The 27,853-nt window shown below is 44.3% G+C and overlaps 1 protein-coding gene across 1 annotated transcript; it reads left to right on the top strand.

Moving 5' to 3' along the window:
* Positions 1 to 2,430: 2,430 nt before the first annotated feature.
* On the top strand, positions 2,431 to 27,541 carry LOC123257767. The gene is made up of 3 exons (XM_044717746.1): positions 2,431 to 4,363; positions 26,914 to 27,146; positions 27,419 to 27,541. The coding sequence occupies exons 1-3, from the start codon at positions 2,431 to 2,433 to the stop codon at positions 27,539 to 27,541; spliced, it is 2,289 nt and encodes a 762-aa protein (XP_044573681.1).
* Positions 27,542 to 27,853: the final 312 nt, after the last annotated feature.

Here is a 27,853-nt window from a genome sequence, read left to right as displayed (position 1 = left end):
CATCTTAACATTCCAATGCTGGTTAAGGAGCTCGTAGATAAGGTGCCCAACCAACACAAGCTAAACTGGGCAATGCAACCTCGCGATGATAGGATAGCAGCAGTTAAAGCATTCAGCGATTGGTTGTACAAGATCCCAGAGGCAGCATCTTCAGTAGTGGCGCCATCGTTTTACAAATCAGGCGCAGTTAACACTCACAACAGTCGCGCAACGCAAGGACAAGCACGATCGAACGCGAGCCAAACGGAAGCAGCTCAGCAGCAAGTTCAATCGGGGTGCGTGGCGGGCGGCGACATCAGTCACCGCCCACCACAATGTCAGGTGTTCTTGAACCTCGACACGCAGCACAGGTGGCAGATAATCACATCGAGTAAAGCATGTTTCTGCTGCCTCAAAGTACATCGCAATAGATGCCGAACCGGAAACTGTGGAATTAACGGATGTACAAGGCGGCACCATGAGCTACTTCACACGGAACAAGGCAGTACACAAAATCTCGTGAGTACGCATCAAGACGACAACTACGGAAGTCAATTCTTTCGCATCATTCCAGTTAAGCTACGCAATGACAGCAGGATGATCGAAATCTATGCATTCCTAGACGAAGGATCATCCGTGACTTTAGTAGACGCATCTGTATTCCAAAGATTAGGAATAAAAGGCCAAGCTGCGCCAATGTGTTTACAGTGGACCGCAGAAACAACTCGAATTGAGAGCGAATCCGTAAAAGCATCAGTCCCAATCTCTGAAACCAATTCCGATAGATTTTATTGGTTGAACAACGTCCAGACCGTTCAGAACCTAGCACTGCCAAAACAGACAGTCGAGATGAAAGAACTACGTAGCAGATTCCAGCATCTGAGAGACTTACCGCTAGAGTCCTGTTCTGCCCAGCCGACATTGCTAATCGGGTCGAACAATTGGAAGCTAGCAGTCCCTCGCAGGATCCGAGAAGGGAAATGGAACGAACCGATAGCATCGAAGTGTATGCTAGGATGGACCATCCAAGGATCGACGAACCCCCAACGATCTATTGTCATGCATCACTGCGACTGCGATTGGCAGGAGCTTCATGACGACATCAAGGACCATTACAACCTCGAGACGCTCGTACCACGTAAGCTATATTCAGCCGAAGATAAGCTAGCAGTCAAAATATTAGAGACCACCTGCCAAGAGAAGTCAGGAAAATACGAAGTCGGTTTTCCGTGGCGTGGTGGCATCGACACACTGCCAGAGAGCCGCGGTAACGCTCTGAAGCGCCTTACCTGCATAAAGAAAAAGGTATCTCAGGAACCTGATATGTACGAAAAGATTGACGCCCAAGTCAGGAACCTTCTAGACAAAGGATACGCGGTTAAGCTATCCCAGGAGGAAACCTGCCGTGAGAACAGCCGTACGTGGTATCTGCCGATATTCATAGCGCGAAATCCAAATAAGCCGAGTAAGCTAAGGCTGGTATGGGATGCAGCCGCGAAGTCACACGGATGTGCACTGAATGACTACTTACTTAAGGGACCAGATTGCCTGAACCCACTCATAGAGGTCTTACTAGCCTTTCGTGTCAACAAGATTGCGATTTGCGGAGACATTGCGGAAATGTTTCACAGGATCAACATCCGCGAGGAGGATATGCACGCGCAACGATTCTTATGGTATGACAGAAGCAGCGATAAAGTAGAAACCTATGTTATGCGGGCTATGACGTTTGGGATCAGTTGCGCACCATTCATCGCTCACTTCGTTCGAGATAAAAATGCAGAAGCCCATCAAGAAGATTTCCCATTGGCCTTAAACGCCATCCAAAAGGCGCACTACGTCGACGACTACATCGATAGCATGAGAAACGAACAGGAGGCCATCCAGACCACCAGACAAGTCATAGAGGTTTATCGAAGAGGCGGATTCGAGATCCGCAACTGGTCTTCTAATTCAAAAGAAGTCCTTAAGAGCTTGCAAAGCAATGGCAATGTTGGTAGCCAAACACCTGTGGATTTTTGTTCGACTGAAAAGATACTTGGTATGTCCTGGGACCACCATAAGGATGTGTTTAAGTTTCTCTGCAGATTTGCAAGGCTGAAACGCGACGTCCCGGCAGAAAACGTAATCCCGACCAAGCGAGAAGTTCTGCAAGTCCTTATGTCGATCTTCGATCCATTAGGATTCTTGTCGTGCCACACGATTGGGCTGAAAATACTTCTCCAGCGTATATGGCGGCTAAATATCGACTGGGATCAGGAGCTGCCCGAGAAGATTCTGGAAGACTGGCGCCTTTGGAAAACTCTTTAAGGACTGATCAGGATTTTCGAGGTGCCTAGATGCTTTAGGTGCTTTTCCCCAGACGCATCAGATCCACGTAAAACGGAGCTCCACACATTCGTCGACGCCAGCGAGTATGCGTATTCTGCTGTCTGCTACTTGCGTGTAGCAATGGATGATAAAGTCGACGTCTCTTTGGTGATAGCGAAGTCGAAGGTGGCACCTTTAAAACCACTCTCGATTCCGCGTATGGAGCTGCAGGCAGCAGTTATGGGAGCACGCTTAGCCCACAAGGTGATGAGCACGCGCAACCTGCGAATCGACAACGCCACATACTGGTCAGATTCAAAGACGGTACTGCAGTGGCTGACTATGGACCCCCGTAACTTTCATCAGTTCGTGATGCACAGAGTCGCCGAAATCCTAGAAACAACGCAAGTCGAGCAATGGCGGTGGGTACCCTCGAAGCTGAACGTAGCAGACGGAGCTACAAAGATCACCGACCAAACCCAGCAGAAGACGTGGATAACGGGCCCTGGGTTCCTAAAAGCTGAATCCAGCCATTGGCCAACATCGACAAAGCAGGAGAGCATCATCGATACTTTAGAAATACGGAAGCATGTGATGACAACGTATGCGAGATCAGCGGTTATGTTCAATGCGCACCATTTCTCGAGCTGGCGGCGGTTGTATAGAGCAGTGGCGATAATATTCCTGTTCGTCGATCGGCTACGAGCGAAATGCGCCAAGCAAGACATGCCAACAGCCACGACGATGGACCATGTGAGGAAAGCGAAAATACTACTTTATAAGCAATCCCAAGCCATCGCCTTCACCGAAGAGTTGAAAGTGCTATCCGTGGGAGAGACGCTGCCGAAAGGAAACAGATTGTTCAGATTGAACGCATATGTAGACAACGATGGAGTACTGCGGACTAGAGGCAGACTGAACTCAGATGACATAGCTGAAGACGCAATTATACTAGCTCCAGGATGCCGGATAACTAACCTAATAGCGAGGAGCTTTCACGAGAAGTACCATCATCTTGCTCACGAGACTGCAATAAACGACATCAAGGCTTCGTTTTACATCAGCCGCCTCCGAGTGTTGTATAAATCCGTGCGGAGTGCATGCCAACGATGCAAGGTTGACAGTGCAGCTCCCAGACCACCCCAGATGGCACCGATTCCGAGAGCGAGAATAGGAAGCTTCCAGAGACCGTTTACCTACACAGGCGTCGATTATTTTGGCCCGTTATTGGTGAACGTCGGCAGGCGCAAGGAGAAGAGATGGGTAGCTCTGTTCACCTGCCTCACGTTGCGCGCGGTGCATTTCGAGATCGCCTATAGTCTTGACACAAGTTCATGCATCATGTGCCTCTCCAATTTTATGGCACTTCGAGGGACTCCGAAGGAAATATTCTCAGACAATGGTACGAACTTCAGAGCCACGGAAAAAGCCGTGCGAGAAGAGCTGAAAAAGATCGAGCACGATAAGATCACCATTAAGTTCGATGGCATAAAGTGGCGATTCAACCCACCAGGAGCACCACACATGGGTGGAGCATGGGAGAGACTTGTCCGGACAACAAAAGGAATTTTGAAAAACATTTGCCCAAATTACTCCTTCAACGACGAGGGCCTGAGAAATGCATTGATGGAGGCACAATTTATCATCAACTCGCGACCGCTCACGTTCGTAAGTCTGAACACTGAGGATGACGCCGCTCTGACCCCGAACCACCTACTGTTGGGGTCAGCGAATGGATACAAGCCACTGTCAAAAGAAGGGATGAATCTGCAGCGTAGATGGATTGAGACTCAGCGCTTCGGGGACCGTTTTTGGCAGCGATGGATTAAAGAGTATGCGCCCGTATTAACCAGGCGCACTAAATGGTTTGAGAAGGTACCTCCCATAACCATTGGGAGCATCGTAGTCATCGTAGATGAGCTTCTACCCAGGAACTTGTGGTTAAAGGGACGAGTGATCGACACAATGATGGCCAAGGATGGACAAGTTCGACGAGTAACTATAAAGACCCAGCACGGCGTTTTGGAAAGACCAGCAACGAAGATAGCGGTTTTGGACGTCGGCTTGGAGGATGGTAACTGACCACGAACCGGGATCAATTACGGGGGAGGGAATGTTGCCGCCGTAATATAATTTTGATTTAAATTTGAATTGTTTAGAATAAGCACACATATGTAAACTTATCGATAGGTTTAGTAACGGCCAAAAGAAGGCAAAGCGTCGGCCATCGCTATAAGAAAGAACAAGAGAAATACGGTGAAGTTAACGTGTGGATAAAACACGAAGTTATTTAGCGCCTTTACACTTTTTGTTTCAAGCTTTTGATTAATAAAGATTAATAAAGATTATTATTACGGAACATTAAGTGTTTGCTAAAGGAACGTGGGAGCCATACGTCCCGGAGACAACAGATATGTTATTAAGAGCTGAATCATTTATCGAAGTTTTGTCCGTTGGCCAAATAAAGCACGGTGCGAACCATATCATACTGCAAAAAACGCTCCTTTAATGGATTGTATCGGCAAATTCAGGTCGATTCGAAGACAGACTTCCATTTAAATCGGATCTAAGCGTTTTGGGCAATTCAGTCGAAATAGCCAAGTGCCGTTTTCTGTCGCTCGAGAGAAGATTATCTCAAGATCAGAACTTAAAAAAATGTATTTGGAATTTATGAAAGAATACGAATCCCTAGGTCATATGTCCCCTGGTAGCAATGATGCTCTTGCTAGTCCACACGACGTAATACCCCACCAGTGTGTCTTACGGCCTCAAAATACAACGACCAAACTACGAGTCGTTTTTGATGAGTCGTGTACATCCACACAAAACTGTTTAAATGATTTTTTGATGGTAGGTCCAACAATTCAGGAAGAGCTGTACTCACTTTGATAGCCGACATAAAAAAGATGTATCACCAAGTAATGGTGAATGAAGCAGATAGGCAATACCAGTTGATGGTGTGGAGAAAAGACCCATCTGAGAACTGGAAATTGTGCATGCTCAACACCGATACATATGGCACTGCACCAGCCACATTTCTGGCCATAAAGTGTTTGAGGAGGTTGAGTAAATTCGCGAAAAATGCATTCGCTCGAGCTGCTAAAGTTATTGGGTCTGTCTTTTACGTGGACGACATGTGAACGGGTGCTGGTTGCGTGGAGGAGCTAAAGACAATTAAGTTTGAAGTAACTCAGGTTCTTCAAAACGCTGGGTTTTAATTGAGTAAATGGTTTTCAAACTCGCTTGAAGTTACTGCATCCGAAAGCACCATTAAGCCAATAAAACTTTCGGACTCGGAGCTGACTAAGGCATTAACAATCGCTTGGGTTCCCAAAGATGACGTGTTTAAATTTGAAATTGATACTTCAGTCATGGGTCAAAGGGCGACTAAGCAAAACATTCTTTCCGTGACATCAAAGCTATTCGACCCCCTTGGCTTATTAAGCCCAATCCTTATTAAAGGAAAGATCCTGTTGCAGGAGCTTTGGCTTAATAAGCTAGATTGGGATGATTCGATTCCACTGCATTTGAAATCAGCGTGGATAAAAATTCGGCTTGCCTTGTCATAGTTAGAAGATATGTCAATACCGAGATTTTTGATGAGTGACCCTATGTCACCAATTCAAATTCATGCCTTTTCTGACGCATCGATGCGTCTATATTCGTTGCTAATCTGCGGAAGGTATTAAAGTTTAGTTGTTGACTGCAAAGCCCAAAGTAGCGCTGCTCAAGACAAAGACGCTCCCCCGTTTGGAGTTATGTGCCGCTCACCTTCTCACAGACCTCTGCCGTAAAATCAAGCCTCTTATATAAGTACCGATCGAACGCAGAACATATTGGTCATATTCAGAAGTTTGTTTTTATTGGATACGTTCCCATCCATCGTCGTTGTCAACGTTCGTATCAAATAGAGTTGCTCAGATTCAAGAGTGGTCAGAGGATAGCACGTGGCGGAATGTACCAACTAAACAGAACAGGATTTCATCCTCAGATACCCCGATTATAAAATGGCACTTGATCTAACGACAGATGCCTCAGCATACGGCATTGGCGCAGTGCTTTCCCAAAAGGGACGACCTATTACTATGATCTCTAGAACCTTTAAGGGCAGAGAGTTTAACTACGCTACCAACGAAAGAGAGCTGTTAGCCATAGTTTGGGCACTAGAAAAGCTGCGCCACTACCTATATGGGGTCAGAGACATAAATGTCTACACTGACCACTAACCGCTGACCTATGCGGTGTCGGATTTTAATCCGAACACGAAAATTGAAAGGTGGAAAGAACGCATCGATGAGTGTGGTGCCAAGGTTCATGCCTGGCAAAGACAACCTCGTTGCAGATGTCATCTCGAGGCAGCAACTCAACGCTGTAGAAGAGGAAGAGGCATTTTCAAGCGCGGCCACAATTCACAGTGAGCTGTCGCTAACCCACACCATCCCAATTGCTTCCAAAACCAGATAACTCTGAATGAAGCCCGCTTTTCATCAAAATGCAGCTTTGTTCTCTTTGGAAACATGAGACGGCATAACATTGACTTCACTTGCGAGGAGTCATTGCTGGAAGAGCTCGCGGACGTAATAGTTCCTAAAGGCGTAAACGCCATTCATTGCGATTGCGATTGCGATTTTATTGCGAGGTACTCTCCGAGTACTACTTCCCGAAAATGACCAAAATGCCGAAGGACAAGCTCCGGAACCGGGAAAACGCTTCCCGAAAAAATAGACTGTTCGAGGTTGGCGAAAAAGTTCTGGTGAAGTCCAACAAACGCCTCGGCAACAAACTCTTACCTTCGTGTGAAGAAAAAACCGTTGAAGCGGACATGCGGACCACAGTCCTCATTAAGAGGAGGGTGGTCCACAAAGACAACCTTAGGTGGGCCGAGAGTGACTATATTATCCCTCGCCTGATCATTTTAAAATTTTGTTTTCCATGTTTTCTAGCCACTTGGCATAAGTTTTTTGCTTTCATTATTATTTTAATCACGCTTTGGTGGTGGGCTACCCAATTTCAACAAAACTTACACCACATCCAAATTACAGGTTCTCAACCATATCCCTGATTTTCCTTTTGACCACAACATTGACACGCGTCACGGACTATTCTAAAGCCAAATACATTCCCATCGTTGATGGCCGAATTCTAGTATGGGAAGAATTCGCGTTTGTAAAACAGTCAGCGAATCTTTCGGAATATAGGCGCCTCATAGAAGAAACTAACGGGATGACCGACATGTTCCCTCAGTCTCACATGCAGAAACTCTTGATTGTTGATGTCGCCCATCTACGCGACCTGCTCGACTCGTTGAGCATCGATCATAGGGTAGCAAGAAGCTTAGACTTCCTAGGGACCGCGTTGAAAGTAGGGGCAGGAACGCCGGACGCGGAAGACTTCGAGAAAATTAAATTTAGAGAATTCCAATTAACAAATGCAAACAATAGGCAGGTCAATATTAACAATAAGGTGCCAATTCAAATTAATAAAATTTCCGCTACCGTCAACCAACTTCTGAGGCCAGCTAAAAAGCTGCCAGCTGTCCCAAATTGATACAGAGATGCTTTTAACTTGAAATAGGATGATAACAATGGAGCTGCAGGGTTTAATATTGGCAGTAGCACTTGCCAAAGATAATGTTGTTAGCCCTAGCATCTTAGATCATGCAGACCTGGAAGGTGTGTGGATGGAAGAGCCCACCGATACCGCGATCATCCGTTAAGATCTTACAATCCAATAACATCTTACACTTTATCATTAAGTTTCAAAAATTAAGTCGGCCTGCAACAAGATCACCGTTTTCCCGGTGTCACATCACGACACCATATTCAGGCTGGAGGACAACGTTATTGCTGAATGCGACAGCAATATCCACACGGTAGAAAAAACTGCTCTTTGACAACAGGGGCTACATTTTGTCGGCTGGCGCGAAGAAGATCATGCGCTCAAGAGATCCAGCAAAGCGACTTACACCCCATCACCTACGTTGATGAGGGGATTGTGATTATAAATGATAGCCCGGCTCGAGTGTGTGTGGATAATGGCACCTGTGCCCATGTAAGGGGCACATATCTCGTCACCTTTGAAGAAGGTGCCATCGTCAATGAAACCCGATTGGTCAATCATGACACAGCCCAGAAGTGGGCTCCAGGAGTGGCCAGCTCGCCTTCCCTGAACGTCGCTATGGAACGTAACGTTCTCAGTCTTCCTTACCTTCACCGGCTGAGTGAACGTAACCTGTAACACATCAAGGAGTTCGGAGAGTCAAATATATCAGATATCAAATATATCAGATGGTGTTCATTGCAAGAGAAATATGCTGCGCTTTGACTTGCATCGGCATGGCCTATCGGCGGGTCACTCAGGCCCGAAGAACCGCGGCCCAACTAAAGGAAATGATCGCCTAAATAGGGTCGGCCGAGGGCGGCCTCATTCTTGAAGGGGGAGTAGTTAACTGAAGTTAACCGAGCAGTGTACAATTCGCGTCTGGCCGGATGCCCGTGCATAGCCGGGGAACACTGCATATTTTTGTGGCCGCTATGAAATATATCTTGTTAGCTTTAAGTTTCAGTTTATGTTTGAGCTTCATACATTAAAGAAGTCTTAAATCAATACTCCGGCACAAGCCGTAAAAGTCAATTTATTTGTAAAATTGATTACTTAGCCTCAAGGGCAGTAACAACGGATTAAGTAACTCCCACCATAACTTCCAGCAAGAAGGAAGAACCCCCTAGGCAACCGCCAGGGATAACCACATTACCCGCACCTGAGGACATCGTCATCAGCAATGGACCAATAACTACTACTACTACCTAACATAATTAACTTGTATACATGTTATGGATTGTAAAGCTAATAGGTAGAAAAAATATAAGGATGACAGTATGGGCTAACTTATAAATTATGTATCGACAGTTCCTAAACAATCTCATTTAACATTTTGGCGCCCCCGGGTGGACTGTGTTTATTATAATTTAATAATTTAAAAGCAACTAGTGACAGTGACACATAAACAATATATATAAAACAAAAATTAAATAAAAATAAAATAAAAGAGTTGCTCTCGACGGTAGTGCTGTGAATTTTAAAAACAATAAACAAAAACCATTTAAAGTTCCGCGTCGCGAAACAACAATTATTAATCAACTGGCAACTGGATTTATTCAGCATCTTATTAACTGGAAGGAGTCATCGTCATCCACGTGACCTGAACCTGCATCGACTGTACCAGGAAAGTGGCAGCAAGATTAAAGGATCCGAACTCCAAACCGCAGGTATATGTGCAAAAAATTAAAAGTCGAGAAAAGACAAATTAATATTCGTCTTGTGCTGGAATATTGCACCCTCCTTTCAATTCTTGGCTCATACGTACTTCAAAATATTAGAGCTAAAGTGAATAATAAAGTTGTATATAAATTTCATTAAAATATTACCATATAAATGAACAATTGTCTGTGGACAAAATAAAGACGCATAAATTATTCCACAATCACTGTCGCCCCCTACCCCTCGATCTCGATATTGTGAATATTTGCCAATGTTCAGTTACTGAGCGTTTTTGGTAGCTTTATTTTTTCTGTTCTAAGTATAACCTTTAATAAAAACAACCACAGTTCGATTTAATGATGTTGATACCATGTATTTAATTGTTTTGGCGTTTCTACAAATTATATATTTACATCTGTGACTGATTAGGGTTGACGACCGAATTAGAATGATGTCGCGGGAGCGCGGCTCAACGCTTGATGCTGCGGAGCGACCGAGAGATCCCGCGAGAGAGCGAGACAAACGCTAGCGCAAGACGGCAGATGCAGGGGGCCGATCGAATGCACGAGAGCGGGCGACGAGAATAGAGCAGGAGACGCGAACATAAATATAAGAAAGTGACGTCATGAGTTCAATAAAATATTGCCGGCCAAACATTTTTCCGGGGGCTGCTTGACCCGACAGCCAAAAAAATTGATAAAGTGCAGCCAAAAATTATTTATATATTTGTGCATAAATAATTTGGTGAACATACAAATAGATGCAGCGGTGAACTTATCGTTTTCGCCTCCCTCCGTTATCCACTGCTGTATGTATGCACGTAATATGCATTTTTGGCGCCTTTTGTTCAATGGAACGCCAAGTGACGCGATATACTATTTGGTTCGGTACATTGCTTTCAGTATCACTGGTGAACAAATATTTAATTAGTCAGTGCCTCGTCTATAGATTTATTCGACTATCAATTATTTAATTAATTATTTTCTTTGGTTGAAAATTAATAATTTATTCTTTAATTTAAAAATAATAAAAAATTATAATTCGCAGTATTACTTTAAAATAAAAAATTTTAATAAAAGTAATATTTATTAAATTAATTAATTATTGTCGTTTTCGTTTGTTTTGTACCGAAATTAAAATTTAAATTTATTTAATTTTATAAATTGAAAAAAAAAATATTTAAATAAATATTTTTTAAATATTAAAATTTGCATCAAATTCGCTCCATTTTAGAAAATAAATTATTTTTATAGAATGGAGAGGAATAAAGCCAAGCTTAATTCCACGACCCTTCATGTTTTAAAAAGAAGATTAAATGTTAAAGTAAAAAGCATTCGCCGGTTAGAGGAACGTTTGGAAGCTGGATCACTTCCTCTAGAAAAGACCTAGCTAGAGTGTAGACTTCAGGTTTTAGATGAGACAATTTCCAAAGCAAATGAGTTGCAAGACCAGATCGAGCAGTTAGACGAAATGGATGAATTTGGAGTCGAGTTGGAAGAACTAGCAATAACAACCAAGGCAAGGATTATGATCTTATGTAATGGCTTCAATACAGCTGAAGACTCACGCTTAGCTACTGCAATTTCTGCAGCCCAACTCGAGCTAGACTTCCTTTGTTTGGCATTACCAAAATTCAGTGGAAATTATTCGGAGTTCAAAAATTGTAAGTCTTCGAGACCTTGGTACACAAAGATGTGAACATTCCTGTTATTGAGAAATTTAATCATTGAATTTCTTGCCTCTCTGGTGAAGCCTTAGGAACTATCAAGGCATTCCAAGGCACCGAGAGTAATTATGACAAAGCTATCACTAGTCTAAAAAGAGTCTATGATAACGAATGTCTCATCTTTGCGAACCAAATAAGTCAATTGTTCGGCCTTCCAAAAATTTCCTAGCAGTCTGCGTCGTCGTTGAACACTGTGTCATCGATTTATGGATCATTATTATCCATAAGATATGACACTAAAATTGCAAACTCTATAATTATATATTTAGTTTTGAGTATAGTAGATCCAGTGACCAGGGAAAAATGGGAAGAGTCACTAGATTATGAGGTCCGGTTTCGAAAAAATAAATCTTAGCTACCAGCACCTATCCGCTGAAGTGAGGGGCAAAACAAAACAGGAGAAAACTGGGTTTAGCAAGCAACTTAATAGAAGTTCGTTGGCTTGCTCCTCTGCCAACACCAAACCAGCTTGCAGTTATTGCAACGCTCAAGACCATTTTTTGGCCCAGAGCAGTCCGTTCGCTCGCCTTGCTGAATTGCAAAGGTTTGAGTTTATTCAGTCAGCACCTCTCTGTTTAAATTGTCTACGAAAAGGTCACACTGTAGCGAAGTGCCAATCGACTAGGTGTAAAATCTGTGCAAGATCCCACCAGAAACTTCTGCACCGATTTACAGTGACTGAAAATAACTTAGCGTTACCACCACCAACAGAAAATTCTCCTCCAGCGTTAACGAATGATGACCCTTCTACTTCACATGCTTTGCATGCGACGGCTCTAGAAAGGGTATTGTTAGCGACGTCGATCGTAAGCAATCAAACAAAAAATGGCGAGCACATATTGGCCCGAGCATTACTTGACTCAGGGTCACAAATGAACTTCATTACTGAAGATCTTGCACAACGCTTACAGATCCGCAGGGAGGAATCGTGCACAACTTGCTTGGAATTGGCTAATCCAATTCACAAGTAAAGAAAAAGATACACACCGTGGTAAAGTCGAGAATCAATGGTAGCGAGTTTCCGTTCGACTTTTGGATTTTAAAAACCATTTCAGGATATCACCCTGTCCAGTCAGTGAACGTAAAAGATTGGACCCTACTAAAGAACTTCCCCTTAGCAGACCCATATTTTTATAAACCTCAGCGGATAGATATGTTATTTAGAGCTGAGTCATTTATCGAAGTTTTGTCCGTTGGCCAAATAAAGCACGGTGCGAACCATCCCATACTGCAAAAAACGCTCCTTTAATGGATTGTATCGGCAAATTCAGGTCGATTCGAAGACAGACTTCCATTTAAATCGGATCTAAGCGTTTTGGGCAATTCAATCGAGATAGCCAAGTGCCGTTTTCTGTCGCTCGAAAGAAGATTATCTCAAGATCAGAACTTAAAAAAAGTGTATTTGGAATTTATGAAAGAATACGAATCCCTAGGTCATATGTCCCCTGGTAGCAATGATGCTCTTGCTAGTCCACACGACGTAATACCCCACCAGTGTGTCTTACGGCCTCAAAATACAACGACCAAACTACGAGTCGTTTTTGATGAGTCGTGTACATCCACACAAAACTGTTTAAATGATTTTTTGATGGTAGGTCCAACAATTCAGGGAGAGCTGTACTCAACTTTTCTTCGGATTCGGCTAAGCAAATTCGCTTTGATAGTCGACATAAAAAATATGTATCGCCAAGTAATGGTGAATGAAGCAGATAGGCGATACCAGTTGATAGTGTGAAGAAAATACCCATCTGAGAACTTGAAATTGTGCATGCTCAACACCGATACATATGGCACTGGACCAGCCCCATTTCTGGCCATAAGGTGTTTGAGGAGGTTGAGTGAATTCGCGAAAAATGCATTCGCTCGAGCTGCTAAAGTTATTGGGTCTGTCTTTTACGTGGACGACATGTGAACGGGTGCTGGTTGCGTGGAGGAGCTAAAAAAAATTAAGTCTGAGTAACTCAGGTTCTTCAAAACGCTGGGTTTTAATTGAGTAAATGGTTTTCAAACTCGCTTGAAGTTACTGCATCCGAAAGCACCGTTAAGCCAATAACACTTTCGGACTCGGAGCTGACTAAGGCATTAGCAATCGCTTGGGTTTCCAAAGATGACGTGTTTAAATTTGAAATTGATACTTCAGTCATTGGTCAAAGGGCGACTAAGCAAAACATTCTTTCGGTGACATCAAAGCTATTCGACCCCCTTGGCTTATTTAGCCCTATCCTTATTAAAGGAAAGATCCTTTTGCAGGAGCTTTGGCTTAATAAGCTAGATTGGGATGATTCGATTCCACTGCATTTGAAATCAGCGTGGATAAAAATTCGGCTTGCCTTGTCATAGTTAGAAGATATGTCAATACCGAGATTTTTGATGAGTGACCCGATGTCACCAATTCAAATTCATGCCTTTTCTGACGCATCGATGCGTCTATATTCGTTGCTAATCTGCGGAAGGTATTAAAGTTTAGTTGTTGACTGCAAAGTCCAAAGTAGCGCTGCTCAAGACAAAGACGCTCCCCCGTCTTGAGTTATGTGCCGCTCACCTTCTCACAGACCTCTGCCGTAAAATCAAGCCTCTTATATAAGTACCGATCGAACGCAGTATATATTGGTCATATTCAGAAGTTTGTCTTCATTGAATACGTTCCCATCCATCGTCGTTGTCAACGTTCGTATCAAATAGAGTTGCTCAGATTCAAGAGTGGTCAGAGGATAGCACGTGGCGGAATGTACCAACTAAACAGAACCCGGCAGATATCGTGTCAAGAGGTGGAGACGTAAAGGAGACGGTGGTATTGATCTGGTTTTCAGGTCCAGCTTTATAAAGAAATAAAAAATTAGTAGTTTTTTTTGATAGTGTACCTTTACCTATCCAATATAAAAAAGCTTTCAATAAAATTGTCCAGATAGTTCAAGAGCACGAGTATCAAGAGGAAATTAAAAATATTCGAAAAAAACCTGGTTGTTACTCCAGTCAACAGAAGCTAAATCCATTTGTCCATTTCAATTTGTCCATTGCTATGTCCGATACTTGCACGAGTCGAATTTTCATGTGGCTCCACGAGAACTGGTGAGTCTTTTGCGACAGCGTGTTTGGATAGTAAACGCGCAGGAAGTCTGTAGTCAGATAGTACGCTGTTTTGAATGCAAGCCTCATCTGATGACTAAGGGGGAGATTTACCCTTAGATTGAATCCGTGCTCTGCGTCCATTTTCCATATGTGGTGTGGGTTTCTGTGGCCCTATTGAAACGACATTGAAAATTCGTAGTAGGCTACCCTACAAGTCCTACATTGCCCTTTTTGTTGGTTTCGCGTCCAAGGCAGTTAATTTAGAAGAAGTATTTGATTTATCAACTGATTCCTTTTTATTGGCATTTCAGAGGTTCCTTGGGCGCCGAGGATCCGCAGATCGTCTGCGACAACGCGACAAACTTCGTCGGAGCGAGTCGCCACTTTGCGGCACTGCGTTAGAAAATCGAGGACGAAGCGAACGGACTGCGACAATACGCATCAAAAAAAAAGGATAGGTATTTGCGTTCATACCGCCGAGGGCTCCGCACATGGGCGGTGTTGAGCGATCAGAGTTTTGATAACGACCGAATTAAAGACGAGATTCAATAGTTTATATTCAATTTATTAAGCTAATTCCGCACAATAAAACAAAAAGCGGCCCGTCAATAACAACTCCCAAAATACAACGAGAAGAAGAACCGCTTTGGCGCAGAAGCTCTTCCAAAGCTCCCAAAAGCGCATGCGCTACAAAATGACAACAAAGTGCATGCGAATCTGGGAGACAAAAGAGAAGATTAAATGCCGCTGCAGATAAACAAATTATCAATATTCTAATTAGCCTATCTGGTGGCTGCTTAGCCCAACATCCTCCCCCCTATTGAAGTGCGTGCCTTCAATAACAATTTTGGAAGGGCAGCAGACACATCTTTTAAGGGATATTCCACAGGTTGCGTAGTTTCATTAAGAAGATTAAGAACTCACAGGGCGAAAAAGGCACACCAATTTCTTCCAAACCCTTGACCATGCATTGCTCCCCCCAATAGACCAATGCGGGAGTCGAGTTCTCCTAACGAGTGCAGGGGGACCGGAACGTTGATTCTTCTCCTCTTCTCCTTCTGCATAGGGCAATCCAGCATCCCGCGATAGTCCATTGCGTCCAGAAACCACCCATCCAAATAGTGTATTTTGGACAACTGGGAGGCAGTGACCTAATTGGATTTGGCCAACTGACAATAGGTTGAAGAACAGGCTGGCTCCAATTAGCAGGTCCACACCTTGCGGTCTGTGGAAGTTGGGATCAGCCAGCTCTACGCCGCGAGGAATCTTCCATTTCGAAATATCAATTTTAAGGCTGGGCTGACAGTCCGCAATATGAGACACTATAACCGCCTCTAGGTTCGCACAATATGTGGTTAGTCGAGACTTCACACACACATTAACGGAGGATCCATCCGTAGCAAACTCAGTGCCGCCGAGACCTGCGACCGTTACACAGCTTTTGGTGCGACGAAGCTGAAGTTGACTTGCCAGCCGCGATGAAATAAGGTGAACTTGTGAACCAGAGTCCAATAACACTCTGCAAGGCAGGAAGGCACCTGATCGACCACGGACGAGGATATTGGCGGTTGGCAGAAGCACTTCAGTAGGGCGATCCTGCGTCAAGATCGTGTTGATTGACTGGGAAGGTGGGGCAGCAACGGCAACACCAGCGGCGGAAACCAAACCTCGTAGTGGTGGGGAATTGTTAGAGCTGGGCAGCTGCCCGCAATGGTGCAACATAGCATGATGTCGGCGATTGCACTTTGGACATCGGGCAGCTGAACATCCGCGTGCAAAATGACCATCCTCCAAACATACAAAGCAGCGGGTCAGCCGTCGCACTTGGCAAGGCAAGGAAGCTGGGACATGTAGGAAGCGCGTGCGCCAAAACACCACACAGGGCGCATAGAGCTGGACGAGCGTTGATAATCATGCACGACGATCGGTTATTCGTAGATCTCCCTCGGCCCACTTGGTTAGCTGGTGGATACGCAGCCAAAGAAAAGTCGACGCATTCAAGAGTCCGGCACCTTTGCTCCAAGAATCGTGCCATGGACTCCCAAGACGGAAGGCTGTCGTTGTTTCCGGCCAGAGTGTCTTCCCACTTGGCTTTTGTGACAGGATCCAACTTCTGTAGGACAATCTGGATGAGCAAGCATCCTTGGATCTCGGCAGCTGATCCGGAACTCATGAGAGCACGCATATGCCCATTGAACCGATCCGACAGCTCCCGCAACGTAGCAACAGATCCGGGCTCGATCACACGAAGCTGCAGGATCTCGTTGATGTGAGACTGGAAAATTAATCGCCGATTACTAAACCGATTGCGCAAAAGGTCAAGAGCCACATCGTAGTTCGCGTCAGAAATTTCCAGCGCTCTCACCTTCTCCAAGGCTGACTCGCGCAGGCATGAAATGAGCCACCGGAGCTTTTCCATTTTTGTTAGGTGAGGATGGCTGTCAATCGTCGTCTTAAAAAGGGCAAAGAAATCCGGCCAGTCAACATAGCCGCCGCTAAATGTTGGCATCGGCAACGGTGGTAAGGATGGGGCTGGCTTGTATGGCATGGGTGAGACACCGGCACCGTCGAGAAGTGTGGAGTGGGCAGCGATTCTCATGGAGTGCTTGGCAACCTCCACCTGAATGTCCACCTGCACATCAGTCGCCAGCTGCGAGAATTTCCAATAAAGCTCACTCCCGATCTCGCTGAAGTTAAGCTCCTCCAACTCTTCTTGAAGCGCGGTGAACCGCTCACGCAAACGCTTCTCCACTGACTCCAGCGCCATAATGGTGCCATCCTCATTCCGCGCTGCAGCCTTCACCTTATGATGCAGCGCCTCCATCTCCTGGCACGTCACCTCTGCTCTTCTCCGCAGCGTCCTTTCCCGGCTTGCGGCAGCAGATCCAGTAGTTCCACATCCAGACTCCATCCCGCAAATCTCCAGTGCGAGCGATGCAAATTGACAACCAAGAGATGTTTTTTTTTTTTTTTTTCTAATTTTTGTGTTTTTCGTACCGCAGTTTTTTCAGTTTCTCGGGAAATTAAACTGATTGAACTTCGGGCGCGATCACGTCGGGGTCACCAATGTTGAGCGATCAGAGTTTTGATAACGACCGAATTAAAGACGAGATTCAATAGTTTATATTCAATTTATTAAGCTAATTCCGCACAATAAAACAAAAAGCGGCCCGTCAATAACAACTCCCAAAATACAACGAGAAGAAGAACCGCTTTGGCGCAGAAGCTCTTCCAAAGCTCCCAAAAGCGCATGCGCTACAAAATGACAACAAAGTGCATGCGAATCTGGGAGACAAAAGAGAAGATTAAATGCCGCTGCAGATAAACAAATTATCAATATTCTAATTAGCCTATCTGGTGGCTGCTTAGCCCAACAGGCGGACTATGAGAGGCAGGTGTCAAATCTGCAAAGAACCTACTCCTACGAGTGGTGGGCAGCGCGAGGTTATCCGCAGAGGAGCTGCAAGCCGTCCTCGTTGGAGTCGAGGCCGTGATGAATTCGAGGCCCCTGGGCGCCCTCAGTCAGGACCCAAGCGACGGCAAGGCATTGAATCCCGGGCTTTTATTGACAGGCGGGCCGCTAAACGCCCCACCAGCACCGCGGGCCCCAGGCCACCAGGGTCTAACGTGCTTGCGGCGATGGCGATTTGTCTCGTCAATCAAGCAAACGTTTTTGCAGCGATGATCCCGGGAGTACGTCTTGGGCCTACAGGTGCGGTCACAGCGGCATCGGGAGCAGGAGGACGTCAGGAAGGGCGATCTGGTCCTCGTCGCAGAAGATCACCAGCCGCCAAAGCAGTGGATCACCGCCAAGGTCGTCGAAACTCACGCCGGCGCGGAAGGAAAGGTCTGGGTCGCCGTCGTGAGAAATAGCGCTGGAGCTATATTTAAGAGGGCAATTCATAAGCTGGCGAGGCTGCCGGTTGGTTGAAGCCGGATGGAGGCCTTCAACGGGGCCGGTGTAGCATAATTAGAAAAAAATACTGAAGTCTAAAACAAATAGAAGTCTAGTCTAAGTTAGCATAGAGCGGAGCGGGAGCGAAATAAAAGCTCAGTTCCGCTCTTTTGCGAATTCGCCCCCTTCGACGCAACAGATAAGCTAGGCTTAAGATATTTTTGTTGAATACATATCGAATTATAACGTCTAAATATCGAATTTACGTCGTTTTCGTCAATAAACAGACACCTTTCGTTTTTAAATTTGTTGAGATAAACTAATCTCATTTAACACCTATTGTATAATTACACAGGCCAACAGCAAAAAATCTCCACGCTTAATTTCACCTGCTCCATAACCTTTAAGCTCCCTTGAAGCAAAGTTCAGAACAAACATAGGTTCTATCACCCACAGTTTCCGCGGTACATCTAAGAGAAGAAATTGATAAAATTTTACCATATATTGAATTATGTAGGCCGTGAAATGGAGATGACCATCATTGTTTCTAGTACATATCATTTTTGAAATGTATATGTACCGACGAAAATTAAAAAATGGTATCTAGTAGTTACCATATCTTTGGAATACTCATCCAAAGTTAAAATTTCAGATTTTCTACATTAATTTTTGGTCTTCTATGATTTTTTCCGAAACATTTTTTTTTTTTTTTTTTTTTTTTTTGATCGGTTCTCACTGCATACGTACAGCCCACCTCCCGTCCAACCGACCGAGGGACGCTGCCGCGTGACGTACGGCTCGAATCGCGGGAATAGATCCGAGATAGTTAAGCGAAAAGTAGGAGAAAGATATCACGAGGAAGAGTGTTCCACAGATTAATATAAGCAGTTAATATAAGCAATTTAAGATTGTTGTGGCTCATCTCCACGATGAAGCCAACGTAGACAGCTTTGTTAATTCACTTGAGTCTGTACTCGTCTCTGCAGCTCGAGCCTCAACATCGCAAACTATAAATACACAAAGCAATAAAAAGACAAATCTACAAATCGAACAGCTCGTCCTCGAAAAGCGGCGTTCACGTCGCGAGTGGCAATTCCACAGATCGCCATCTACTAAGCAAAGCTTTAGACATGCCTCACGTCAACTTACTAAAGCCCTACAGCAAGAAGAAGCTTATGTCCACCGCCGCTATATAGAGCAATTGTCAACTTCTAGTACAAAACACTCACTATGGAGAGCTCACCCAACTCTAAGCTCACCGAAAGAAACAGTGATGCCTATTAGAAATCCCACAGGCGGCTGGGCGCGCAGCGATGCAGACAGAGCCAGCACGTTTGCCAATCACCTCAAAAATATCTTCCAACCAAATCCGGCCACTAGTGCCTTTACTCTGCCGACTTTACCATATGAGCCTCAGCTTCAACATGAACCAATCGAGTTTCGCCCAAACGAAATCGCTAATATCATCAAAAACCAACTAAATCCGAAAAAATCACCAGGCTGCGACCTCATAACTCCCAAAATGATCATTGAGCTTCCATATTGCGCCGTCTGCACTATCACCCAGCTCTTCAATGCCATCGCAAAACTTGGCCACTTTCCAGCGAGATGGAAAAAGTCAATTATAATAATGATAGCAAAGCCGGGAAAAGACCACACAATTCCCACGTCGTATAGACCTATAAGCCTACTTTCATGCTTATCTAAACTCTTTGAGAAATGCATTCTGACTCGAATAAACACATACCTAAGGATCCAGGAAGGAATCCCGTCACATCAGTTTGGGTTTCGTGAAAAGCACGGTACAATTGAGCAGGTCAACCGGATAACAGCAGAAATTCGGAATGCATTCGAAAAACGCGAGTACTGTACCGCAATATTTCTAGATGTCTCTCAAGCATTTGATAGAGTCTGGCTAGAAGGTCTAATGTACAAAATCAAGACAATGCTCCCTTGTAATACCCACAAGCTTTTAGAGTCTTACCTCTACGACAGAAAATTTGCTGTGAGGTGCAACACTGATATATCTGACGAATTCACTGTTGGAGCTGGAGTTCCTCAAGGAAGCGTACTCGGACCAACATTATATGTTCTCTACACAGCAGACATCCCGACAAGCACACGATTAACAACATCTACGTTTGCTGATGATACAGCTATTCTTAGCCGCTCAAAATGCCCGATGCAAGCAACTGCGCAGCTAGCTCTTCATCTGGTGGATGTTGAAAAATGGCTATCAGACTGGCGAATTAAAGTAAACGAACAAAAATGCAAGCACGTTACGTTCACCTTGAATAGGCAAAACTGCCCGCCCCTTACGCTAAACAACACCCTACTCCCGCAAGCAAACGAGGTAACATATCTAGGAGTACACCTCGATAGAAGACTCACATGGCGTCGGCACATAGAAGCTAAAAGAACCCACCTAAAGCTAAAAGCCAGCAGCCTTCATTGGCTTATCAACGCTCGGTCTCCCCTTTGCCTTGAATATAAAGTCCTGCTGTATAACTCGGTACTTAAACCTATATGGATGTACGGCTCCCAGTTATGGGGGAATGCCAGCAATAGCAATATTGACATAGTCCAGCGAGCTCAGTCGAAGATCTTGAGAACAATCACCGGGGCACCTTGGTACGTTCGCAACGAAAACATACATCGCGACTTAAACATTCTTCCAGTCAAAGATGTGATCGCAGAACAGAAGGAAAAGTACTTTAGCAAGCTATTGTCGCACCCTAACCACCTGGCGAGAGGTCTAACAAGGTTGAGTAACCAATCACGACTTCGTCGGAATGACCTACCCACCCAGCGACCGTCTTGAGGAACGTGCAACCAGAATGCAGTCTTAGTCTACTGTTAGTTAAATGTTAATGTTAAGATTTGAAAACTTATTGTTAGTCTCAAAATTAAGAGAAGATCCAATAAATAAAAGCAAAGTTTAATAAAAAAAAAAAAAAAAGATTGTTAGTAGAGCAAGGTGACAAGATGTGGTAGAGACCATTGTAGTCCGAACATAATACCATGAACTGATCGTGTTGAGCATATGTCGAACTACAATGGCTGAGGAGTAGAGGACGAAAGTTTCTTGTCCTTCTACTAGGAACGTTAAAATGTATGCGTGTTAGTAAATGCTAGCTGTCTATATTTTCATAAATAAGATTGTATAGAAACATGACACCCAGCATCTTTCTACGGTTTGTTAATGATGGTTAGTTGATTAGTAAAAGTCTACTATGATAAGAGGGGAGGTAAAGATTTGCATCCCAATTAAGTCCCCTAAGCGCAAAAGTAAGGAAGTTTTTTTGTACAGATTCAATGTGATCTTGGTGTACTCCATATTGAGGACTCCAGATACACGATCCATACTCAAGAATCGGACGGACCAGTGATGTATATAACGTTTTAGTTATGTACGGGTCATTAAATTCTTTTGACCATCTTTTAATAAAACCAAGCACACCCATAGCTTTATTAACCATGGTAGATATATGGTCGGTAAATTTAAGTCTCAAATCTAATAGGACACCTATATCGTTAACCGGAGTTAATCGTTCTAAGGCGTTCCCATAGAGAAAGTACATAGCCTGGTGAGGACTAGATCGGTAAAAAGGCATGAGTTTTCATTTCGATCCATTAAACTTTAGGTTATTTGCTAAAGACCAATTTTGAAGTTTATCCAAATCGGATTGAAGTCTAGACTGGGCGCTAGTGAATTTATACTGAAGGCATAGCTTAACGTCATCAGCGTACATAAGTGGCAAGTCGTTAATAAACAGTGTAAAAAGTAGGGGTCCAAGATGGCTTCCTTGGGGCACCCCAGATGTGGCACAGACTAAACGCGAGGTAACGCGAGGTTGGGTTCTCCCAGATAAGTAGCTCGAAATCCAGATAAGAAGATCAGTTGGGAATCCCAAAAGACTGAGTTTACTTATAAGAAGCGAATGGTTAACAGAGTCAAATGCTTTACTGAAGTCAGTGTAAATGAGGTCAGTTTGTAAGCCATTCCGGAAGCCATCCGTGATAAAAGTTGGTAGTGGTGGAGCGGCGCTTCATGAAGCCATGCTGGCACGGAGTTATTATTGAACTACATAGGTGTTGCAAAAGTGGAGTGATAAGTTTTTCAAAAAGCTTTGGAATTGCTGACAATTTAGAGATGTCTCTATAATTCGTAGCGTCGGATTTTTTCCCTTTTTTATGCAGCGGAATAATGAAGGATTCCTTCCACATAAGGGGAAAGATCGAAGTTTCCAGCGATAGATTAAAGAGTTTAACGAGCTGTTTGCACAGAGCCTTGGCACAGTTCTTCAGAACACAGCCTGGTACTCCATCAGGGCCTACCAAATACACGGGCTTGACCTTAAGAAGATCCGATAACACACCACTTTGATCGAAAGATTTTCCCATAGAAGATTTTTATTTTCTTATTGAAAGTAGTAAATCGTAACATTTTTTAATTTTGGATTTAAGGAAAAACTCGAAAAAATTGTATTGAATTTATTATAGGTGGTTAAACAATATTTTCGTCAATTAAATTGAAGTTGTAATCTCATACTTTCAAAAAGTCATGGCTATCTACAATTTCTGTAAAGCTTTACTAAACCAGCTGAGCCTACAATAGATAGGTTTTGAACATAGAAACAGTTTTAGATATTTTTAAAGTCATGGGACTTTTTGAAAATATGTGATTAAAAACTCCAATTTAATTGACGAAAATATTGTTTAACCACAATTGAAGGCACAATAACAATTCTGGAAGGGCAGCAGACACATCTTGTAATGGATTATTCCACGGGTTACGTCGTTGCATTAAGACGATTATGCACTCTTGCAGGGCAAACAAGGCACACCAACTTCTTCCATGCCATGCATTCTTCCTTTGACCATGCATTGCTCCCCCCAACAGACCAATCTCCAATCAATCCCAATAGGGAATCGAGTTCTCCTAACAAGTGCAGGAGGTCCGGAACGTTGATTCTTCTCTGCTTCTCCTTCTGTACAGGGCAATTCAGCCTCCCGCGGTAGTCCATTGCGTCCAGAAAGCACCCATCACACCCATCACACACAGGTGGCACAATAGTGTACTTTGGGCAATTGGGAGGCAGTGATCTGCCAAAATGGATTTGGCCAACTGACAAAAGGTTGAAGAACAGGCTGGCTCCAATTAGCAGGTACACAACCTGCGGTCTGTGGAAGTTGGGATCAGCCAGAGCTACGTCGTGAGAAATCTTCCATTTCGAAATATCAATGGAGGATCTATCCGTAGCAAACTCAGTGCCACCGAGACCGCTACACAGTATTTGGAGCGACGAAGCTGAAGTTGACTTGCCAGCCGCGATGAGATAAGTTGAACTTGTGAACCAGAGTCCAATAACACTCTGCAAGGCAGGAAAGCACCTGATGGACCATGGATGAGGATATTGGCGGTTGGCAGAAGCACTTCAGTATGGCAATCCTGAGTCAAGACAGTGTTGATTGACTGGAAAGGTGGGGTAGCAACGGCAACACCAGCGGTGGAAACCAAGCCTCGTACAGGTGGGCAATTGTTAGGGCTGCAGCCCGGAATGATGTAACAAGGCATGATGTCGACGATTGAACGTTGGGCAACGGGAAGCTGAACATCCGCGCGCAAAACGACCATCCTCCAAACATACAAAACAGCGGGTCAGCCGTCGCACTTCGTCGTACCATTGACTAATTGGCAAGGCAATGAAGCTTGGACAAGTTGAAAGCGCGTTCGCCAAACACAGGGCGCATAGAGCTGGACGGGCGTTAATAATCATGCACGAAGATCGCTTATTCGAAGATCTACCTCGGACCACTTGGTTAGCTGGTGGATACGCAGCCAAAGAAAAGTCGACGCATTCAAGAGTCCGGCACCTTTGCTTCAAGAATCGTGCCATGGACTCCCAAGACGGAAGGCTGTCGTTGTTTCCGGCGAGAGTGTCTTCCCACTTGGCTTTTGTGGCAGGATCCAACTTCTGAAGGATAATCTGGATGAGCAAGCATCCTTGGATCTGGGCAGCTGATCCGGAACTCAGACCGTGGCTCGACCACACGAAGCTGCAGGATCAGCGCTCTCACCGTCCCCCAGGCATGAAATGAACCACCATTTTTGTTAGGTGAGGATGGCTGTCGCAAACGCTTCTCCACTGACTCCAGCGTTATAATGGTGCAATCCTCATTCCGCGCTGCAGCCTTTACCTTATGATGCAGCGGCTCCATCTTCTGGCAGGTCACCTCTGCTCTTCTCAGCAGCATCCTTTCCCGGCTTGCGGCAGCAGATCCAATAGTTCCACATCCAGAATCCATCCCGTAAATTTCCACCGCGAGTGATGCAAATCTAAAACAAGAGAACAAGAAACAGAAGCTCTTCCAAAGCTCCCAAAAGCACATGCGCTTTAAATGACAACAAAGTGCATGCGGATCTGGGAGGCAAACAAGAAGATTAAATGCCGCTGCAGCTAAACAAATTATTAATATTTTAATTGGCTTATCGAGTGGCTGCGTAGCCCAACAATATTCTTGATCAGGATCACATCCTGAGTCCATATAGGCATGTCCGTCTGTCTGTTTGTTTCTACTGCCATATAACTGATTGATCGAAAACTCCATAACTTTGATGTTTTTCAAGTTAGAAGGTTGGGACTTTCCACACATGTTATATTTTGCCAAAATATCTTGTAACTGAACGATCGGAAATGGCACAACCTTGCTATTTTTAAAGATGCTAGGGGCTGTTTCCAACATCTTTATTAGAAAATCGGCCAACTATACACGATCCGATATATATATAATAATAAAAGCTGATACATAACTGCAAGGCTATATCAACTTCGGCTCCACCCGAAGTTAGCTTTCCTTTCTTGTTTAAATTAGGTTAGGTTACATGGCTGATGGTTTCCTCCTATGGGTGCAACCACCACACTTAGACCGTATTCGGTGCCTGACTATTTTTGAGTTTCTGGTGACCGATCTGATCGATTTTATAGCCGCTGGTTGTCACTCTATATATTGACTCCTCTTTGTGTGGAGTTATATATGTGGATAGTGTGAAAGAGGCTCAGATTTCTAGTTGTTCGGAGTATATGTGTTCTTCCTCCTACTCTATTATTTAGTTTGAAGCCACGAGTGTAAAAGCTTAGTGCGTTCTGTGGGCCTGGGATTTGGTCCGCCATTCCTCTCTATTAGGAATGAGGGTCTGAAAGGTGTTTGTGTATTCTCCCTTGTTCCCAATAGTTTGTACTGTTGGGAACAAGTGGGTCATTTAGCAGAATGGTGGAGTGGCCCGTGTTGAGGGGCATCCATTGGTGGGTTTCTCTTAGCCTGATTGCCGCTACCTTCGCTTGCTCTATTCCAGCTAGTCCTGGGTTTGGTATGCTGAGTATGGCATTTAGGACTTTGTTTGGGGTGAATCGTAATGTACCACTGATGCATACTGCTGCTGCTTGCTGGATTTTTTTGTGCTTCTTAAGGTGGTTCTTCCTTTTACAATATAGGGAGACATTCCCCACTTGAGTCCCATTCCTTTTTTGCAGGTAAAGAGGGCTACAGCCGCCTTTTTTGACCTCTCTTCTATGTTAAGGTTCTAGTTGATTTTCCAATCCAATATTACCTATAGGTATTTGGCAATGTTGCTGTCTTTGGGGCGGTATTTTGTATTTCCTGCTGAAAAAAACTAACTCTGTTTTCTGCGCGTTTATCCCCAGCCCAATACTGTTTGTCCATTTGACTTGGAGTTTCCCGTTCATGAGATCGCAAAGCGTCTGTCGGTATTCGCCTGTGAACAGGAATGCGACGTCATCCGTGTATGCCACTACCTTGCAGCCTTGTTAGAGAGGATGTTAGGAGCTAATTTGAGGCAATGTCTCCTTCTTGTGGTATCTATGCCGGTATTATATCGTCTAGGCCGGCTGATTTATAAGGCTTGAAACTTTCCCAGTGTAGGGTTTTCTGGTCAATATCCAATTTGAAGTTTGTGGAATGAGCACTTGTATTGGACTTGTGCTTCAAGGGTGCAACCAGAAAATTGAGTGTCTAGCAGAGTAGCTAGAGATTCCTCACTTTTACTGGTCCAAAAGCTATTTTTTGGTTAGGTAGCCTAGAGTTGTGGCTGATTGGGATAGGATTTTCCTAATAAGCTAAGTCTAAGCCTCGCATCTTGTGTTGTGTTTTCTTGGTCATGCCCTTTTGGGGGCATTTTTGCAGGCCTAAGTGAAAGTCTTCAGACTCTCAACGGTTTACGGATAGAATGGTGGTTGTGGTGTAATAGGATTTCATAAGATTTTATGGTATTGGGCCCAGTTTGTTTTTTTTATGGTTTTGAAAGAATTCTGGTTCTGTGCCGTTAAAATGTACTAATATTTCGATGTCTTCAATGTACCTGTGGCCGGAGAAAGAGTTTCCTCTAGGACCTTTTAGAGAGTTTCACGACTTACATGACTGACTGACTGTTTCGATACTAGCGTCAGGGAATGGATTCCCTGCGATTTGCACTTAAAAATAAGAACAAATTTATGCGATTATAAATTTATTATTTTTTTGGAGATTTTTGTTTTTAATAACAACGTTTTGTTTATATATATATTATATATATATATAATATAATAAATAATATATATATATATATAATAATATTATATATATATCACCATCGTGCAATGCTATGCCCCAACAGAAGACGCCAGCGATGACATCAAAAACGACTTCTACAACGCACTCATCTCATCCCTCAACAAGGTCATAAGAGGCGACATCAAGATTCTCATGGGTGACTTCAATGCGAAAGTCGGCCCCAACAACACCGGATTGGAATCAACCATGGGCCGGCATGGTATCGGCACGCGAAGTGACAATGGAGACAGGCTGATCGACTTATGCCAGACCTTCCAGTTGGTCGTTGGAGGAACAGTATTTCCCCACAAGGAAGTTCATAAATATACATGGACATCTCCAGATGGAAATACCCGCAACCAAATCGACCACCTGTGCATAAGTAAGAGATGGAGGCGTTCGCTGAGAGATGTACGCAATAGGAGAGGCGCGTCAATAGACAGTGACCACGAGCTTGTAGTTGGAGAGATCTCAATCAAACTCCAACGAAAGCACACTGCCACCAGGGCCACAAGAAGACCGACCCCCCTGAATATACATCGCCTCAGAGATACTACCCTATCCTCCAGAATGGCAACAGCACTACGCGAACAGTTGACACCACAGCGGAACTGCCCTTGGGAACAAACTTGCAGACTACTGAGAAGTACCTCAGAGGAGATGCTTGGCACGAGACAACGCAGCTGCTCTGAATGGATCTCGGCGGACACATGGGAACTCATCAGCAGACGGAATAGACTCAAGTCGATAGCGGATCACGACGGCAGAGCCAGAGAAGAACACAGGAATCTCTGCAAATTGGTGAAAAAATCAGCTAGACGCGACAAGAGAGCCGTACTGGACAACATTGCAGAAAACGCAGTAAGAGCAGCAAATACAAAAAACATGCGCTCACTGTACCAGTTGATAGGCAAACTATCTGGAAGCTACCAGAGGCAAACCCATCCCATTCGAGACTCAGACGGTAGGCTCCTAGTAGACGACGATGCTCAACTTGAGAGATG

The sequence above is a fragment of the Drosophila ananassae genome (genome assembly GCF_017639315.1).
Source record: "Drosophila ananassae strain 14024-0371.13 chromosome 4 unlocalized genomic scaffold, ASM1763931v2 tig00000061, whole genome shotgun sequence".
Taxonomy (NCBI): Eukaryota; Metazoa; Arthropoda; class Insecta; order Diptera; family Drosophilidae; genus Drosophila; species Drosophila ananassae.
This window is presented reverse-complemented; position numbering and strand designations above follow the sequence as displayed.